At 42.0% G+C, this 21,586-nt stretch overlaps 1 protein-coding gene across 2 annotated transcripts in view; it reads left to right on the forward strand.

Annotated features, from left to right (window-relative positions):
- Positions 1 to 21,586, forward strand: part of ASAP3 (ArfGAP with SH3 domain, ankyrin repeat and PH domain 3) — a 112,258-nt gene that overhangs the window by 59,765 nt on the left and 30,907 nt on the right. For both annotated transcript variants that reach the window (XM_040424298.1, XM_040424297.1), the window contains exons 12-19: positions 2,336 to 2,423; positions 7,910 to 7,958; positions 16,351 to 16,511; positions 16,600 to 16,733; positions 16,823 to 16,914; positions 19,425 to 19,605; positions 19,701 to 19,786; positions 19,951 to 20,066. In XM_040424298.1, the coding sequence (XP_040280232.1) occupies positions 2,336 to 2,423; positions 7,910 to 7,958; positions 16,351 to 16,511; positions 16,600 to 16,733; positions 16,823 to 16,914; positions 19,425 to 19,605; positions 19,701 to 19,786; positions 19,951 to 20,066 (907 nt within the window). The remainder of the gene's footprint in view (positions 1 to 2,335; positions 2,424 to 7,909; positions 7,959 to 16,350; positions 16,512 to 16,599; positions 16,734 to 16,822; positions 16,915 to 19,424; positions 19,606 to 19,700; positions 19,787 to 19,950; positions 20,067 to 21,586) is intronic.

Genomic DNA, 21,586 nt, shown 5'->3' on the forward strand with positions numbered 1-21,586 from the left:
CTCCTCCAGATCTATAACATGCTGCCTGCAGATTGTGCTGTATTTTGTGATGACCAGTTCTGTTTAGGGTCCATTCACACATCCGTATGTGTTTTGCGGATCCACAAAACACGGACACCGACAATATGCGTTCCACATTTTGTAAACCGCACATCAGCGGGAACTATATTAGAAAATGCCTAATCTTGTCCGCAATTGATGACAATAATAGGACCTGTTATATTTTTTTCGGGAATGGAATTGCGGACCCGGAATTGTGGATCTGCTTTTTCGGATCCGGACAGCACATAGTGTGGCCCCATAGAAATGAATGGGTCCGCAATTCCGTTCCGCAAAATGCGGAACAGAATTGCGGACGTGTAAATGGACCCTTAATCAAGTAAAATAAAAGAATCATTGTAAATGTTCTACTAATACATTAGAATTGTATGAAATTACTATTGTGTCATCGTATATATGTACATTATAATTTAGAAAGATCTCAGTGGTCAAATATGCTAGTTCATAAAGCCAGCTGTTAAAGGCTTCTAGTTGGCATCAGTGGTTTTACAATATAACTTTCCATATAATGTCAATGAATTGCTTAAATAGCAATCAATATGATGTTATATGCAGGGAGCCTAAAGAAAACTCTATTTCCCTGTGGTCTGTAGATGGGATCCAGGAAATATGCTACAAAATTCAACCTCATCATCTAAGTATGTCGTTTTATTCCATGAAAACTTGTGGCCATTTGCTGCAGAGAAACTTTTGCGCTAAAGCAAAACCTTGACAGACGTAAATGCCCACACCACAGGGAAGAAAAGTTTTACAGTGTTGTAAATCGGGGAAAGTTGCTTTATTCTGATCCCACATTTTGCAGCATGTGCAGATTATGTCTATCTGTTTACTAACAGCGTTTGGAACATATGGTTCGACATGCGTAGGCAGCTGCACATGTACCGTAAATGTATTGAATATGGCAAAGTCTATGGATTATGTTGCAGCTGTGTTTAAAGTTCAAACATATTTATTCAAAGTGATTTCATACAGAGGAGCTTATGATTCATAGCAGACGAACAGGATGCAATGACCTCACAGGCAGCCTGCTCCTTCATAGCAATGCTTGCAGAAGTAATTCGGTACGGCTGGCAATGAGTAGTATCTGAAATGTTTACACAATGCCATGTAGAGAAATGGGGCAGATTTATTATTGCAAATGGTTCAAAATTCTGGAACAGATTAAAGGGATTCTCCGAGACTTGGAACTCAATGTGATATTGCCAGGAAGGGTGCAGGGATGAAAAAAATAATGAACCGTCACTGGCACTCCGGTTCCATCACTTAGCTCCCTCCTTCTCTGCTTCTGGTCACTACTGGACCAGAAGTGTGATGTGCCGTGTACACCTACGTCACCACTGCTGGTCAGTCAGCGGTAAAATGTGCAGGCTTGGTACGTGGCCACTGCTTTTGCTGAGGTTACTGATTGGCCAGCAGCTGTGACGTGCAAGTAGATGGCACATCACACTTCCAGTCTAGCAGGGACTGGAAGTGGAGATGAAGGGAGCTCGGTCTTTGTTTTGCACCCTGCCTGGAAAAATTAAAAGCGATTCCCTGTCTTGGACAACCCCTTTAAAGGGACTGTGTTATCTTTAAATGGGTTGTCCTATATTGATAGGATACTGCATAAATGTCCAATAGGACCAGTTCCTATCTCAAGAATGGGGTCTCGCAGTGAACGGTGAGCACACCTCACTGTCCTCCTACCTGGACCTGTAATCCCATGCATGCGCTAATGAATGTTGAATCGGTTCATGCACTGTTCAGATCTCAGCGTCGAGGAAAGTCTTCTGAGATCTGAACTACGCATTTGCCAATTCTCTATTCACCAGTGCATGGGCAGGATTACAGGGGCAGACAAGAAGCCAATGGGGATGCCTGGCACTGTCACTCAAGGGGAGTGCCTAAGGGGAAAAGGAAGTGGTAAAGCAGTGCTATAAGGTGCTAGGCCTGCCACTTGGTGCTCTGAACATCTCATTAGCATAAGCAATAAAGTGAAAATTTCTTCCCAAACGGGAGTTTAAAATACTAAAGGATCTTTTAACTCAGCATGATCAACCCTTACAGGCAGTATGCCTAGTTTTAGCTTACAGAAGCTCTTTAATATGTATCTAGAATATATATATATATATATATATATATATATATATATATATATATATATATATGTGTGTGTGTGTGTGTGTGTATATATAATTTTTTTTCTTTTTTTTCTCTCTATTAAATAAAGCAGTTAGCTTGAAATGTCCTTATAGTAAATTTGTCTTCAATGTACTTTTCTGCTTTGTACTTGCAGATTAATCGACCTCCAACTAAAATTAAATTGCTGACATGTCAGGTACGGCCCAATGTTGAGGACAAAAGAAGCTTCTACTTAATCACACGTGAGTTATAAAACTTAGATCATTCATATTAGCCTGTTCGAACTTGTGCACAACAGTGTGCACTAATGTTCATACACATGTTGGGGAGGGAGCAGAAAAAGAGAACATGTTTTATCTCTATACAGTCAGGGCTGATTCTAGCTTTTCTGCTGCCTGATTTGAACATTTAAATAGCACCCCCCTCTCTCTCATGCCAAATTTGCAATCCAACCCCCCCTCTTCCCCCACTGTTAAAGATATATTAGGATGGACTTTGGACATTGCATTAAGTGCTTCCAAACATACAGGTTAATACAGCACTAGATATCTATCACATTCAGTGATGTCTCCTCTGATGTAGACATTCTCTTTTCTCATCTCCTCCATTCAGACCAGATCGCCATGATGAATTATGTATGCCTTGCCTCGTCTCTGCAGAGTTTGACACACAGACATCTTAGATTCCTTACTTTTCTACCATCCTTCCCCTCCTGGTACCCCAACAGCGTTATCCTGCTGCTATCCCCAATACTGTGTCTCCAAAGCCCCAAATACTATACTGCAGAAATTAGAGTGCCATACAGATAGTCCCCCCATAGTACTTGTGCTTCTAGACTGCTCTTAATAGTAATAGTGCCCTCTAAAGTCCCACCTATAGTAATATTTCTCTCCCAGGGTGCCCTCATTAGTGAAAATGCTCCCCATGTCTGCCCCATTAGTAGCATGCCCTCAATATTGTTCCCAATAATAATGCCCTATCGTTTCCCCAATAATTATAATGCCCTCATATAGTGCCCCATTATTTATAGTGGCCCCCTATAATGCCCCCCAGTTGTGCCCCCAGTATTTATAATGGCCCCCTATAGAGATACAGTATTTATAATGCCCCCTTGTAGTGCCGTAAATATTTATAATGCCTCCACTGTAGTGCTATAAGTATATATAATGCCCCCTCTGTACAGCCATAAGTATATATAATGCCCTATCTGTAGTGCCATAAGTTAAGGTGACCATATTTTGGTTTTCAAAAAGGAGGACACTAGGGGTAGGATGGTTGGACGGGGCAGACAGACACCTACACTTGGAAGAAGGTGTGGGAGGGTGTAATTTTAAAGTAATTGGTGGCACTATTTGAGGCAGAAGAACGGAAACTCTTTGCATCTGTTGTGGTTATTTAGCATCCGTTTGTGTCAGTTCTGTCAGAGATCTGTTCTTTTTGAGTTTCTCCCGTCAAAAATAACGGATCTCTGACAGAACTGACACAGACGGATGCAAAATGAGCACAACGGATGCTCAAAATAAATGTTTTTCTTTTTTTTTTTTTGTTCCTCTGATCGATCAGAAGAACAAAACAGTGATGTGAACTGACAAATTCTTCCATAACTATGTATGTTAAAACTAATAAACAATACTACCTGGCTTTGGGGTATGCTGTCCCTTAAGTTTTTCCTATACGCAGCTGGAGGCCCTAACTGTAGCAGAGGCCTGCCATGAGATAAAGGCCTATTGCACACGACTGTATGGCTTTTTCAGTATTTTGCTGTCAGCAAAAAACGGACCTGCAAAAAATACGGATGGGGTCCGTGTGCATTCCGTTTTTTGCGGAATGAAACAGCTGGCCCCTTATAGAACAGTACTATCCGTTATGCGGACAATAATAGGACATGTTCTATCTTTCAACGGAAATACGGAAACGGAGGGAATACCGAGTACCTTCCATTTTTTTTGCAGATCCATTGAAATGAATAGTTCCGTATACAGAACGCAAAAAATGGAACGTAAACGGGAAAAAAAAGTTTGTGTGCAAGAGGCCAAAGACTGTGTTATATACAGATGTAAAAGGATGGTGTGTTCGGACTTCTGCTGCTGCAGATCTTCATTTTGTAGATGCCATGCATCCAACAAAATGTATATCAGCAGAACACTCCACCATCCATTTACATCTCTAAATAACACTGCCTGTGGCTCATCACACTTCTGTTGCAACTTCCGATACAGGCTGCATTATATACTGATGAGATGGAGATGGAGATGGATGGGATGTTCTACTGCTGTTTTTCATTTTGGAAGCATGGGCAGTACTGCAGCCAGCTGCAACCAGTCCAGCATGCTTAAGTCCCCAAATTCATACAGACCCCAGATTTATACACACCCCGGCACCTGCAGAAGAGGTCCAGGGATCTGTGAGTAAAGCACATATTCACTTTTCTTAGGGCCTGTCCTTCTGTCCTCTAAGACTACATGCACACAATGGTGAAAAAACGGCCGTCACATGCCCGTTTTCAGAACCATTACAGTCTGGGTCTATTCACATTGCCGTTTTTTTAACTCCCAGTGAATAGCGGGTGTCAAAAAATAGGACATTTCACGGCCAGACAGACCCTATTGAAATCAATGAGCCAATTTTTAATAGCTGTGTAGACAAGAGTGCACCCATCTAACTGCCGTTAAAAATGGGTTAAAATGCCTTTTAGGGGTTAAGAAATATATATACTTAACCTCATCCATTTAAATGCGCAGACACTCGCTCTGCACTGTCAGGTCCTTCCAGTGCAGAGCCGAGTGTCAGCACGTTCAAGTGGATGAGGTAAGAAAAGAGTTACTAATTTATACTGGAGGCACTACTGGGGCATTTTATATACAGGGGGCACTGCTGGGGGGGATTTAATACATAAGGTCGCTCTATTGATGCTGGGGATATTTGATACTGTAGGAACACTATTAGGGGGGGATTTTATATACAGTGGGCACTATTGGTAGGATTTTACATACAGGGTGGTACTGTGGGGGGCCTTATATATACTGGGACTACTATGGGGGTATTATGGAACCTGGGAGCATTACAGGTGGGCCATTATAGATACTGGGGTTAGGATGCTAAAAAAATGAAACCAATAAAATTCATCAATTTTTCATGGCCATTTTTAACGACCATGAAAAACGTATGCAAAACAGACATTAAAAATGGGCAGAAAATGGATGCACAAATGGTTGAAAAATGGCCATGAAAAACTGGTTTGTTTTTTAATCTGAACCCCTGCAGTGCCCCTAGTATTAATAATGCCCACATTTGTGACCACCGGTAATATTAATACCCCCATTAGTGCTCCCCTAGTAGTATTCTGCCTCCATTAGTGGCCCCCAGTATTATTAATGCCCACATTAGTTGCCCACAGTAATATTAATGCTGCCTAGTATTACTCTGCCTCAGTTAGTGGCCCCCAGTATTAATAATGCCCCCATTAGTATCCACCAATAAAATAAATGCCCCCATTAGGGTGGGGAGGAAAGAAAATGCATGTACATACACTCGCCTAAAGAATTATTAGGAACACCTGTTCTATTTCTCATTAATGTAATTATCTAGTCAACCAATCACATGGCAGTTGCTTCAATGCATTTAGGGGTTGTGGTCCTGGTCAAGACAATCTCCTGAACTCCAAACTGAATGTCAGAATGGGAAAGAAAGCTGATTTAAGCAATTTTGAGCGTGGCACGGTTGTTGGTGCCAGACGGGCCGGTCTGAGTTTTTCACAATCTGCTCAGTTACTGGGATTTTCACGCACAACCATTTCTAGGGTTTACAAAGAATGGTGTGAAAAGGGAAAAACATCCAGTATGCGGCAGTCCTGTGGGCAAAAATGCCTTGTGGATGCTAGAGGTCAGAGGAGAATGGGCCGACTGATTCAAGCTGATAGAAGAGCAACGTTGACTGAAATAGCCACTCGTTACAACCGAGGTATGCAGCAAAGCATTTGTGAAGCCACAACACGCACAACCTTGAGGCGGATGGGCTACAACAGCAGAAGACCCCACCGGGTACCACTCATCTCCACTACAAATAGGAAAAAGAGGCTACAATTTGCATGAGCTCACCAAAATTGGACTGTTGAAGACTGGAAAAATGTTGCCTGGTCTGATGAGTCTCGATTTCTGTTGAGACATTCAAATGGTAGAGTCCGAATTTGGCGTAAACAGAATGAGAACATGTATCCATCCTCTAATGGCTACTTCCAGCAGGATAATGCACCATGTCACAAAGCTCGAATCATTTCAAATTGGTTTCTTGAACATGACGATGAGTTCACTGTACTAAAATGGCCCCCACAGTCACCAGATCTCAACCCAATAGAGCATCTTTGGGGTGTGGTGGAACGGGAGCTTCGTGCCCTGGATGTGCATCCATCAAATCTCCATCAACTGCAAGATGCTATCCTATCAATATGGGCCAACATTTCTAAAGAATGCTATCAGCACCTTGTGGAATCGATGCCACGTATAATTAAGGCAGTTCTGAAGGCAAAAGGGGGTCCAACACCGTATTAGTATGGTGTTCCTAATAATTCTTTAGGTGAGTGTATATCAGTAATCTGCCAGCATTGCAGGGCTCTATTTACCTTTGTAACGCTTCTCAGTAACTGCGATATTCACATTTACCCCTCTTCCTGTTAACTGTTAAGTTAAAAAGTAATACAAGACCTTTGGGGGACAGTTAACTTTACATTCTTTTTAATTGCTGATTTCTCCTGTAATGGGGGCTAACATGTTAACTTCAGTTACAGGGGGAAACAGCCCCCAGAAAGGTTTGGGTTATGTAACCTCACTGCAGAGGTGGTCTCGGCCTCACATGACCGCTGGGACCAGAGCAGGAAGTGGCATAGCTGTTTCCTGATGTCTATGCACAGTGCTCGTTCAGTGCTGTGTACAGAGTGATGGAGAAGGCAGAATGAGCCCTGCGGACTAAAACCACGACCCTGTGCACAAGCCCTAAAAGGGTACATTTGGTTAAGAGGTTTAGCCTCATAACCCCTATGGCCTCATGCACATGATCGTGTGTATTTTGCAGTCCACAATTTGTGGATCCGCAAAATACAGATACTCTCCATGTTGCAGCCGCATTTTTTGCTAAGCCATTGACTTTAATGTGTCAATAGTCCATATTTTGTGGCCTATTATAGGACATGGAAAATACAAATGTGATCGCACTCTGCATCCAGCATTCTGCCCTGCCTCCATGCTGGATGAGGCATTGGTGTACATTTTGGCCAAAGCGTAATAAGCCACTCACCACGTCAAGGTCGCCTCTATTGAGATGTGGAAAGCTCATGGATCCCTTATGTGCTTTCAGCATCCGTATGTCCGTTCTGCAAAAACATTGGATGTGTTTGTAAAATGCGGACCACATAATCCGTATTTTGTGGATCTGCGATTTGCAGACTGCAAAACGGATTTGGTTGTTTGCATGAGACCTAATTTGAAGATTCCTACTAACAAAGCAAAATCTATTTTTGTATAGTAGGCTTTATAAGAAACACTGTAACCACTTCACCACTTGTTTGTGCTGAGCTCCTAACAGACAGTCATTGTGGCCTGTAGATCATGTGCTTCAGTGGAACACATTAACACATGTGTATCTAGAAGAGACTTTCTGCCATAATTATCTATTTTCATGCATGATAAATGATCAAACTATGCATTGCTTTTCATAGTTTCCACTTCTTTTGCAGATAACAGAACATATCATTTTCAGGCTGAGGATGAGGCTGAGGCGTTCATGTGAGTAATAGATAATTTCTCAATTTAAATGTATACCCGTTGCTAGAGTTTTATAGAAGATGCTTTAAAGGGTTTTCCAATATTACACGTGATGAATATGCTATCACTTTCTGAACAGTAGTGGTCTGACTGCTGGGAGCCTGGCTGAATGAAAGGATCTTCTTAAAATTCTTCTCTGGCCACTCACTCTGCAACCCAACCCCATTAAGGGTGGGTTCACACTATCGTTAGGGATTCCGTTATGGCTTTCCGTTATAACATGGTTATAACGGAAAATAACAGAATGCCCAGACAGAATGCAAAACAGAAGCCTTTAAAAGGCATTCCGTTTGCTTTCCGTCTTAATAGAAGTCTATGGGAAAGCATAACGGATCCGTCTGGGTCCTGTTATGCAAGACAGAAAACAAAGTCATGTCGACAGGACTTTGTTTTCCGTCTTGCATAACGGGAACCAGACGGATCCGTTTTGATTTCCATAGACTTCTATTAGGACGGAGAGCAAACTGAATGCCTTTTAACCACCTCAGCCCCCAGTGCTTAAACACCCTGAAAGACCAGGCCACTTTTTACACTTCTGACCTACACTACTTTCACCGTTTATTGCTCGGTCATGCAACTTACCACCCAAATGAATTTTACCTCCTTTTCTTCTCACTAATAGAGCTTTCATTTGGTGGTATTTCATTGCTGCTGACATTTTTACTTTTTTTGTTATTAATCGAAATTTAACGATTTTTTTGCAAAAAAATGACATTTTTCACTTTCAGTTGTAAAATTTTGCAAAAAAAAACGAGATCCATATAGAAATTTTGCTCTAAATTTATAGTTCTACATGTCTTTGATAAAAAAAAAATGTTTGGGTAAAAAAAAAATGGTTTGGGTAAAAGTTATAGCGTTTACAAACTATGGTACAAAAATGTGAATTTCCGCTTTTTGAAGCAGCTCTGACTTTCTGAGCACCTGTCATGTTTCCTGAGGTTCTACAATGCCCAGACAGTACAAACACCCCACAAATGACCCCATTTCTGAAAGTACACACCCTAAGGTATTCGCTGATGGGCATAGTGAGTTCATAGAACTTTTTATTTTTTGTCACAAGTTAGCGGAAAATGATGATTTTTTTTTTTTTTTTTTTTTTCCTTACAAAGTCTCATATTCCACTAACTTGTGACAAAAAATAAAAACTTCTATGAACTCACTATGCCCATCAGCGAATACCTTGGGGTCTCTTCTTTCCAAAATGGGGTCACTTGTGGGGTAGTTATACTGCCCTGGCATTCTAGGGGCCCAAATGTGTGGTAAGGAGTTTGAAATCAAATTCTGTAAAAAATGACCTGTGAAATCCGAAAGGTGCTCTTTGGAATATGGGCCCCTTTGCCCACCTAGGCTGCAAAAAAGTGTCACACATCTGGTATCTCCGTACTCAGGAGAAGGTGGGGAATGTGTTTTGGGGTGTCATTTTATATATACCCATGCTGGGTGAGAGAAATATCTTGGCAAAAGACAACTTTTCCCATTTTTTTATACAAAGTTGTCATTTGACCAAGATATTTATCTCACCCAGCATGGGTATATGTAAAAAGACACCCCAAAACACATTCCTCAACTTCTCCTGAGTACGGGGATACCAGATGTGTGACACTTTTTTGCAGCCTAGGTGGGCAAAGGGGCCCATATTCCAAAGAGCACCTTTCGGATTTCACTCCTCATTTTTTCCTGAATTTGATTTCAAACTCCTTACCACACATTTGGGCCCCTAGAATACCAGGGCAGTATAACTACCCCACAAGTGACCCCATTTTGGAAAGAAGACACCCCAAGGTATTCCGTGAGGGGCATGGCGAGTTCCTAGAATTTTTTATTTTTTGTCACAAGTTAGTGGAAAATGATGATTTTTTTTTTTTTTTTTTTTTTTCATACAAAGTCTCATATTCCACAAACTTGTGACAAAAAATAAAAACTTCCATGAACTCACTATGCCCATCAGCGAATACCTTGGGGTCTCTTCTTTCCAAAATGGGGTCACTTGTGTGGTAGTTATACTGCCCTGGCATTCTAGGGGCCCAAATGTGTGGTAAGTAGGTAAATGACCTGTGAAATCCGAAAGGTGCTCTTTGGAATGTGGGCCCCTTTGCCCACCTAGGCTGCAAAAAAGTGTCACACATCTGGTATCCCCGTATTCAGGAGAAGTTGAGGAATGTGTTTTGGGGTGTCTTTTTACATATACCCATGCTGGGTGAGATAAATATCTTGGTCAAATGCCAACTTTGTATAAAAAAATGGGAAAAGTTGTCTTTTGCCAAGATATTTCTCTCACCCAGCATGGGTATATGTAAAATGACACCCCAAAACACATTCCCCAACTTCTCCCGATTACGGAGATACCAGATGTGTGACACTTTTTTGCAGCCGAGGTGGGCAAAGGGGCCCATATTCAAAAGAGCACCTTTCGGATTTCACAGGTCATTTTTTACAGAATTTGATTTCAAACTCCTTACCACACATTTGGGCCCCTAGAATGCCAGGGCAGTATAACTACCCCACAAGTGACCCCATTTTGGAAAGAAGAGACCCCAAGGTATTCGCTGATGGGCAAAGTGAGTTCATGGAAGTTTTTATTTTTTGTCACAAGTTAGTGGAATATGAGACTTTGTATGAAAAAAAAAAAAAAAAAAAAAAATAAGCATTTTCCACTAACTTGTGACAAAAAATAAAAAATTCTAGGAACTCGCCATGCCCCTCACAGAATACCTTGGGGTGTCTTCTTTCCAAAATGGGGTCACTTGTGGGGTAGTTATACTGCCCTGGCATTTTCCAGGGGCCCTAATGTGTGGTAAGTAGGTAAATGACCTGTGAAATCCTAAAGGTGCTCTTTGGAATATGGGCCCCTTTGCCCACCTAGGCTGCAAAAAAGTGTCACACATCTGGTATCGCCGTATTCAGGAGAAGTTGGGGAATGTGTTTTGGGGTGTCATTTTACATATACCCATGCTGGGTGAGAGAAATATCTTGGCAAAAGACAACTTTTCCCATTTTTTTATACAAAGTTGGCATTTGACCAAGATATTTCTCTCACCCAGCATGGGTATATGTAAAATGACACCCCAAAACACATTCCCCAACTTCTCCTGAGTACGGCGATACCAGATGTGTGACACTTTTTTGCAGCCTAGATGCGCAAAGGTGCCCAAATTCCTTTTAGGAGGGCATTTTTAGACATTTGGATACCAGACTTCTTCTCACGCTTTGGGGCCCCTAGAATGCCAGGGCAGTATAAATACCCCACATGTGACCCCATTTTGGAAAGAAGACACCCCAAGGTATTCAATGAGGGGCATGGCGAGTTCATAGAAATTTTTTTTTTTTGGCACAAGTTAGCGGAAATTGATATTTTTAATTTTTTTCTCACAAAGTCTCCCGTTCCGCTAACTTGGGACAAAAATTTCAATCTTTCATGGACTCAATATGCCCCTCACGGAATACCTGGGGGTGTCTTCTTTCCGAAATGGGGTCACATGTGGGGTATTTATACTGCCCTGGCATTCTAGGGGCCCTAAAGCGTGAGAAGAAGTCTGGAATATAAATGTCTAAAAAATTTTACGCATTTGGATTCCGTGAGGGGTATGGTGAGTTCATGTGAGATTTTATTTTTTGACACAAGTTAGTGGAATATGAGACTTTGTAAGAAAAAAAAAATAAAATTCTGCTAACTTGGGCCAAAAAAATATCTGAATGGAGCCTTACAGAGGGGTGCTAAATGACAGGGGGGTGATAAATGACAGGGGGGTGATCAATGACAGGGGGGTGATCAATGACAGGGGGGTGATCAATGACAGGGGGGTGATCAATGACAGGGGGGTGATCAGGGAGTCTATATGGGGTGATAACCACAGTCATTGATCACGCCCGTGTAAGGCTTCATTCAGACGTCCGGATGCGTTTTGCGGATCCGATCCATCTATCAGTGCATCCGTAAAAATCATGCGGACATCTGAATGGAGCTTTACAGGGGGGTAATCAATGACAGGGGGGTGATCAGGGAGTCTATATGGGGTGATCACCACAGTCATTGATCATGCCCCTGTAAGGCTTCATTCAGACGTCCGGATGCGTTTTGCGGATCGGATCCATCTATCAGTGCATCCGTAAAAATCATGCGGACATCTGAATGGAGCTTTACAGGGGGGTAATCAATGACAGGGGGGTGATCAATGACAGGGGGGTGATCAGGGAGTCTATATGGGGTGATCACCACAGTCATTGATCATGCCCCTGTAAGGCTTCATTCAGACGTCCGGATGCGTTTTGCGGATCGGATCCATCTATCAGTGCATCCGTAAAAATCATGCGGACATCTGAATGGAGCTTTACAGGGGGGTAATCAATGACAGGGGGGTGATCACCACAGTCATTGATCATGCCCCTGTAAGGCTTCATTCAGACGACCGGATGCGTTTTGCGGATCCGATCCATGTATCAGTGCATCCGTAAAAATCATGCGGACATCTGAATGGAGCTTTACAGGGGGTGATCAATGACAGGGGTGTAATCAATGACAGGGGGGTGATCAGGGAGTCTATATGGGGTGATAACCACAGTCATTGATCATGCCCCTGTAAGGCTTCATTCAGACGTCCGGATGCGTTTTGCGGATCCGATCCATCTATCAGTGCATCCGTAAAAATCATGCGGACATCTGAATGGAGCTTTACAGGGGGGTAATCAATGACAGGGGGGTAATCAATGACAGGGGGGTGATCAGGGAGTCTATATGGGGTGATCACCACAGTCATTGATCATGCCCCTGTAAGGCTTCATTCAGACGTCCGGATGCGTTTTGCGGATCCGATCCATCTATCAGTGCATCCGTAAAAATCATGCGGACATCTGAATGGAGCTTTACAGGGGGGTAATCAATGACAGGGGGGTGATCACCACAGTCATTGATCATGCCCCTGTAAGGCTTCATTCAGACGACCGGATGCGTTTTGCGGATCCGATCCATGTATCAGTGCATCCGTAAAAATCATGCGGACATCTGAATGGAGCTTTACAGGGGGGTAATCAATGACAGGGGGGTAATCAATGACAGGGGGGTGATCAGGGAGTCTATATGGGGTGATCACCACAGTCATTGATCATGCCCCTGTAAGGCTTCATTCAGACGTCCGGATGCGTTTTGCGGATCCGATCCATCTATCAGTGGATCCGTAAAAATCATGCGGACGTCTGAATGGAGCTTTACAGGGGGTTGATCAATGACAGGGGGGTAATCAATGACAGGGGGGTGATCAGGGAGTCTATATGGGGTGATCAGGGGTGATTAGGGGTGATCAGGGGCTAATAAGGGGTTAATAAGTGATGGGGGGGGGGTGTAGTGTAGTGTAGTGGTGCTTGGTGCTACTTTACTGAGCTACCTGTGTCCTCTGGTGGTCGATCCAAACAAAGGGGACCACCAGAGGACCAGGTAGCAGGTATATTAGACGCTGTTATCAAAACAGCGTCTAATATACCTGTTAGGGGTTAAAAAAAACACATCTCCAGCCTGCCAGCGAACGATCGCCGCTGGCAGGCTGGAGATCAACTCTCTTACCTTCCGTTCCTGTGAGCGCGCGCGCCTGTGTGCGCGCGTTCACAGGAAATCTCGCGTCTCGCGAGATGACGCGTATATGCGTGACTGTGCGCAGCGCTGCCACCTCCGGAACGCGATCCTGCGTTAGGCGGTCCGGAGGTGGTTAAAGGCTTCCGTTTTGCATTCAGTCATAATACAAGTCTATAGGCAGAAGAACGGATCCGTCCTTCCGTCTTATGGATTCCGTTATTTTCCGTTATAACCATTTTTTAACGGAATCCCTAACGCTAGTGTGAACCCACCCTAACTTGGACAGAGTTGTGCTGCAGATCGCTAGGAGCATTGTTGTGTAGGAGAAAGGCAAAAGAGACCTCAGCCCCTTTGTTTTCAAAAGGTTGGTCCCCGACTTACCATAATATCATGGCATTTCCTAACGATATAACATTACAAGGTGGAGATGCAGTTTTAGGGATTCTGTCACTAGACCAGGGATCAGCAACCTTCAGCAATCCAGCTGCTGTTAAACTACAACTCCCAGCATGCAAACATGCTTGGCTGTTCTTATAACACCTATAAAAGTGAAGTAAGCATTCTGGGAGTTGTAGTTTCAGAACACCTGGAATGCCAGAGGTTGCTGATCCCTGCACTAGACAAATACGTTTGCTTAGAATATCTATTAGATACTATCTAAATAACATTAGGGAGGCCAGTTGTAAAGGGAATCTTTTTCATTTAGCAGTGACCATGCTAAACTTCTGACAGCCCTAGATATGGGCAGGGGAGAACAGTACAAACATATCTTTTGTGGAGGGAGCTTTTAATATCAGGAGCAGTGAGAATATGAACATACAGTACAGACCAAAAGCTTGGAAACACCTTCTCATTCAAAGAGTTTTCTTTATTTTCATGACTATGAAGGCATCAAAACTATGAATTAACACATGTGGAATTATATACATAACAAACAAGTGTGAAACAACTGAAAATATCTCATATTCTAGGTTCTTCAAAGTAGCCACCTTTTGCTTTGATTACTGCTTTGCACACTCTTGGCATTCTCTTGATGAGCTTCAAGAGGTAGTCCCCTGAAATGGTCTTCCAACAGTCTTGAAGGAGTTCCCAGAGATGCTTAGCACTTGTTGGCCCTTTTGCCTTCACTCTGCGGTCCAGCTCACCCCAAACCATCTTCATTGGGTTCAGGTCCGGTGACTGTGGAGGCCAGGTCATCTGGCGCAGCACCCCATCACTCTCCTTCATGGTCAAATAGCCCTTACTTTCAAAGTTTTCCCAATTTTTCGGCTGACTGACTGACCTTCATTTCTTAAAGTAATGATGGCCACTCATTTTTCTTTACTTAGCTGCTTTTTTCTTGCCATAATACTAATTCTAACAGTCTATTCAGTAGGACTGTCAGCTGTGTCTCCACCTGACTTCTCCTCAACGCAACTGATGGTCCCAACCCCATTTATAAGGCAAGAAATTCCACTTATTAAACCTGACAGGGCACACCTGTGAAGTGAAAACCATTTCAGGGGACTACCTCTTGAAGCTCATCAAGAGAATGCCAAGAGTGTGCAAAGCAGTAATCAAAGCAAAAGGTGGCTACTTTGAAGAACCTAGAATATGACATATTTTCAGTTGTTTCACACTTGTTTGTTATGTATATAATTCCACATGTGTTAATTCATAGTTTTGATGCCTTCATAGTCATGAAAATAAAGAAAACTCTTTGAATGAGAAGGTGTGTCCAAACTTTTGGTCTGTACTGTATATTCTGCCGGATTTTGATCATTAACTGCACTGAAGGCAGAGCTTCACTCTGAAGTACTCTTTGCATGAGCTGTTTCACAGCTCCTCCCCTTTTCTCTGAGTGACAGCTGTAGCATCCACCCAGAAGACCACTACATCTGTCACTCAGAGCAGAGAGTAGGGGCTGCAAAGCTTTTCAATGCAGAGAGCACTTCAGGGTGAAGCTTTTCCTTGAGAGCGGGAGCAGTATATGGCAAAAAAAAAGTTCACCTTTTCACTACTCCTGAAGATAAAAGGTATGTTTGTTGTGCTCTCCCCAGCCCTTATTTAGCACCATCAGCAGTTTAGCATGGTAAAAACTGCTGACAGGTACTCTTTAGGAGTGCTTAGTGTGGTCTTGACTGCAACTCTTTCTGTTACTAAAGAAAGAACCATTACATGGTCCCTTGTGTATGTACATGATTTGAAATAGTGCCCCTGGAAGATCATCTGATAATGTGCTGTAGAAAAGTGATGGTTCTTGATGCCACATGGTTGACCTTGATAAGTAATTCATAGGGTACATTTATCAAAATTGGTGTAAAGTAGAACTGGCTTAGTTGCCCATAGCAACCAATCAGGGTCCACCTTTAATTTTTCAGAGATTCTTTGGAAAATGAAAGGTGGAATCTCATTGGTTGCTGTGTTTTTCTTTACATGAGTTCTGATAAATCTCCCTTATAGTGTTACTAATCCTAAAGGGGTGGTCTGACTACAGACAACCGTTATTAAGAGGGGAGAATTAGTTGTTCCCTCAACATAATTTTCCTTGCAGCTGTCGTCATCTGAAGTCTGCCAAACAGGAATCCTCATGTATGACGGCGATGAGACAACCCCTTTAAAATCAAGATGACGCAAACATTGAGTATAGGATATATTTTGGAGTTGGTGACATGTCCACTTGCATGCAGTGTCATTATGCAGGCACTTTGTATTATGATGTGGTTTCTAATGTAAAATGGACAGATTGTAGTGGCCTATATACATAAGCACAAACTTACATATTCTTTGATCATTTTCCTTTTCATAAAGATGGATATCAGTGCTTCAAAACAGTAAAGATGAGTCCTTGAACGCAGCCTTCAGCGGAGATACAGGGTCAAATGACCACTCCAACCAACTGGCAAAGCAGATCATTAATGAGATTAGGTCCTTACCTGGGAACCAAGTGTGCTGTGACTGCGGAGCTCCTGGTAATTTGCCATTTTTCTTTATCTTTCTCCTTTTATGGTTCACATTTACTTTATTCTTCCCCTTTCTTATTCTTATGTACAATCCCAGAACCCTCCTGGGTATCCACCAATTTAGGAATTCTCATCTGCATTGAGTGTTCTGGGATTCATCGCGATTTAGGAGTGCGCTACTCACGGGTTCAGTCTTTAACTCTTGACTTACTGAGCACTTCTGAACTCTTGGTAGGTATCACATTATAGTTGAACAGACCAGTCTCTTCCAACATACCATATAGTGAATTCTATCCTAATATTGCTCTGTGCTTCTTCAGATTGCAGTTTCGATTGGAAATGCCAAATTCAATGATGTTTTTGAAGTATCTCTTCCAACACCAAATCCCAAGCCCAAATCCAGCAGTGACATGTAAGTGCTGTTGAACATTTCATGCACACCAGGTGCTGTTTTTTTTAATTTAAACACACAGGATGGATAATGATATCAGTGTCAAGGCTGGAACAAGAACAAAAGTACTACTATAAATGAGAACCTGTCACCATAAGGCTCCATTCACACATCCGCAATTCCATTCTGCATTTTGCGGAACGGAATTGCGGACCCATACATTTCTATGGGGCCGTCTGACATGCGGCCCCGATCCGGAATTGCAGACCCGCACTTCCGGGTCCGCAATTCCGATCCTGAAAAAAATAGAACATGTCCTATTCTTGTCCGCAATAGCGGACAAGAATAGGCATATTCTCTTAGTGCCGGCAATGTGCGGTCTGCAAAATGCGGAACGCACATTGCTGCTGTCCGTGTTTTGCGGATCCGTGGATCCGCAAAACACACGGATGTGTGAATGGACCCTAAAATGCAGTGCACTTTGTAAGCAGCAGGTTATAGGGCAGGAGGAGTTGAGCAGATTGACATATAGTTTTATGGGATAAGATTCAGTAAAACTTGTAACTTTATACATTTAAAACTCTGCTCTTTCTGAACTTAAAGGGAACCTGTCATGTGGATATTTGATTATAATCTAACTAATTATATACAATCATTAACTACTAAAAAGTACCTTAGATGTATTCACTTAGTGGTGTGACAGATGGTTACCTCATAATGTACACACAAAGATGCTGCATGCTAATGAGCTGATTGGAGTCCAGCGTGATGTCATTGAGTCCGGCGTTTATTTAATTCAGAGCTATAGCCACTCCCCTGCCCACCTGCTGCTGAATCTTATGGAAAAAAACTGTCAATCAGCAGCAGGTAGGTGGGGAGAGTCAGGAGCTCATAAATATTCAGGACTCATCATTATCAGCTGGAGCTTTTCAATACAAGATGTTGGCAGATTGACTGGGTCAATTAAAGAAAGTGACCCAGCATTGTGCTAAGAGAATCAGTCACTTATTTATGTTGCCCTTAGTTAGGACACCATACAACTGGTGACAGGTTCCCTTTAAGGCCATCCAATGCACAACTATCAGTGACTGACAGTTATCTATGTATACACACTTTCACATGACTGTATGTGTTTTGTGGTCTGCAAATTTCGGATCCACAAAACATGTATAAAGGCCGTGCGAGTTCTGCATTTTGCGGCATGCACACGGCCAACGCTATATAGAAAAGCCTATTCCTGTCCGCAATTGCGGGGCCGTGGAACAGAAGTACAGATGCAGACCGCACACAATGTGCTGACTGCATCTTTTTCGGCCCATTTAAATGAATGGGTTCGCACCCATTTCATAAAATTACGGAACAGATGCGGACCCAGAACGGTCTTCTTAACGCACCCTTACACAGAGAATGCTATCAGTCGCTGATAATATCTGATTGGGCCATCTTGAACTCAGAAAGAGCAGAGATTTAAATGTATAAAATTTCACATTTTATTGAATCTTTTCCCTCAAAACTATTGTATATATGAATCTGCTCAGCTCCTTCTGTCCTATACTACATATCAACCCAAATTCACCACTAATGTGTCACGAGACAACATCCTCAGAATGGCTTGGATAAGTAAAAATATTCCAAAGTTATTACCACATAAAGGGACACATGTCAGATTTGCAAAGATAGACATGGTCAGGAAGGTGAAGGTACTGTGTCTGGAAGGGGCTAATCCTCATTTCCACACATTGAGCACATACAATACCACATATTTTAGTATGGTGTTGTATGGAATGAAAACTGTGCTTGAGTATCTGAGGAATAGACGCACACATTCTAAATTTTCTGTGGAAAAAATCTTAGTATACCATAAAGAGAATAACCCAGTTGCATAATACATATAAGAAGGCAATTTGTTTGTTGCTGACACAATAGCACAAAAGGATGTAGTTGCCCATTAGTCATCAGTAAGAATGGTATAGATGTTGCAGAGCAAATCTTGAATGTCTCGCCCACGAAGCATCTTCACCGCTGGGACAAAGTGTATATTAAAAGTGTATTCCCATTACAGACAATGGGGGCATATCACTAGAATATGCCCCCATTGTCTGATATGTGCGGCCACCACTCTCCCTGCTCCGTTCTCGGTGGCCCCATAGAAATGAATTGAGGGCGGCTGCGCATGCACAGTGCGTCCTCCGCCACCTTCCCCGCTCCATTACCGGGGTATGTCCAGGTCCTAGAGGTGGGACCCACACCTATCAGATATTTGGGGCATATCCTACCAATATGCCCCCATTGTCTGTGATGGGAATACCCCTTTAAGAAGTTGTACCGAGTGTTGATTGCTGCTTATGGGTCAGCTTTGTAATAAAGTATAGAGGCCCTTTCAATGCCGTGTTTTTTGATTTCTCATAAAAAGTGAGGACCACAAATGATATTAATGATATTGCAATGATGCTTTAAATGCTGTCAGTGGCTCTCTTTTGGAAGCCTATACGTGAATTATTTCTATAGGGATCACTTTGTCTTATTTATAGGGCTTCTAGGAAAGATTATATCACTGCAAAATATGTGGAACACAACTTTGTGGACAGAGAAAAAAGCAATGTTCTGATTGGGATTAGAGAGGCCATTCAACAGCATGACTTGGTGTCCCTACTGCAGTGCATGGCGAATGGGGCAGATCTGAGTAAACCCCTTCCCTCGGTGGACAATCAGGTATTGACCACACTTATTAGATTACTACAATCTTCTGCAGGTATGTGTCTGTCCCAAGCAGTTTAAAAAAAACTTTGTGTTCCCTATTGTGAAAGGATCATCCGGAGCATCCCCTTCACTTTGCTGTCTATATGAGTGAGAAAAATTCCCTCCCAATAGTAGATTTCCTCATCCAAAATGGGTATGTACATCTGCGTAATCAGGCGGAGCACTGACGTCTATCATTTCATTAATGTGTGTGTGTATATGTGTGTATGTATATATATATATATATATATATATATATATATATATATATATATTAGTTTTCTCTGTTTTACTGGATGGCTGACTCTGCTTTCACAGGGGAGCTGTGGATAAAGTTACAGCAGATGGACAAACAGCCCTACATTATGCAGTGAAATATAATAAACCAGATTGCATACGGCTTCTCCTGAGAGCAAAGGCATCTGTGAATACTGGTAAGCACATGGCTCATCTTCCTCTCAGTGTCCAGATAAATTCTATTTATTGTATCTTGAGACTGTCACCTTATTCTCACACGTTTCTAGTGTAAATGAAAAAAGGAAACATATCATGTGAAACAAAAATGGTTTCGGTAAAGTTGGATATGTAACAGAATAACAAATTATTGCAATGTCATTTACCAGAATTATTTACTAGAAAGGACACTTCCATCAGAAAGAGGTATTTTTAAACTCAATATTCATAGAAAATATATATTTTTTTGAATTATTGGCTATTTTTCATTTTAGCAGCACTATACCACTGAAAATTAAATACAAAATACTGTCCATCTGTAGCAGTCAGCAGAGTGAGATACATCTCCTATATAGATAGGTAATCTATTGTCAGTTTGTTGCTGCAGTGAGGGGAAAATGTTATCTGATGGGTAATCCTCATGATAATAGTAGGTGTAGAATTGGGATAACCGCAATGGCAGTTTTATAATGCTTGACTGAACAGGCAGTTATCAGGAAGGGACTGTTTCTTTTCATTAATTGCCTGCTCGTCGTTGGAGGTCAAGAGCTGCATTTACATGCTGCAATCACTTACACTGTATGGAGACAAGTAATGCCTATTGACATTATTCGTCCTAATACAGATTCATTGTTTCTGGACAGCAGATCAATGTTTACACCTCTCGATCTGCTGCTCAGAAATTATGATTTTTTTTGTGCTGCATGAAAGATCATTTAACTTGATTAATGAGCATTTACATGGGCCTATAATTGGGAACAAGTGTTTGAAGTAACATCTAACACGCCACAGCCATGGAGAAGAAGATAGCCACTGAGAAACGCGGACGTCTCCTACTCCCTATACTGGTGCTCAGCATTAACATATTGGGCGTCAAAACTTTGGGGGATAACAGTGGGGCAGACGAGGGGCATTTCAAAAAAAGAAAAATTACAGCAGCATCAGCGGAGGGTACTACCCATGTAAAGATACTCAGTTAAAAACAAAAAAAGCCATGAAAAGTCCTCTCTTTTAAACTGCAAAAAACAGGCAGCTATGGCACCGGCTGCGCTGGTGAGCAGGTGCCATCTTTAAAGGCCCAACTTCTGCCTAAACGTACGGCGGCAGTTGGAAAGAGGTTAAAGGGACAATTAAATTTTAAAAAAATTATTACATATCCTGTATGTGAATATTCTTTGTGTTTTTTTTTAAATAGTGATTTATTTTCAGGTATAATTGTCAAAGTCACTCACTGCATGTATTCTACTTCCTGCCTGGCTCTTTAACTTCCTGGCTCTTTTGTGACTAAAATAAATAACAACACTGACAACTTTTAATGGAATAGAAATGGCCTAAGTGCTTTATTAAGGGTAACCAAATTAAAACCGATAAATAATTTAAATAAATTAATTAATAATTAAAACCATAACCCATAACAATAAATACCAATTTAAAACCATCCATATATAGACCAAGATCCACTCAGCAGCAACTGAGCGATACAGCCCCTCTAATAAAGCAC

This window comes from Bufo bufo, chromosome 3, assembly GCF_905171765.1.
Source record: "Bufo bufo chromosome 3, aBufBuf1.1, whole genome shotgun sequence".
NCBI lineage: Eukaryota > Metazoa > Chordata > Amphibia > Anura > Bufonidae > Bufo > Bufo bufo.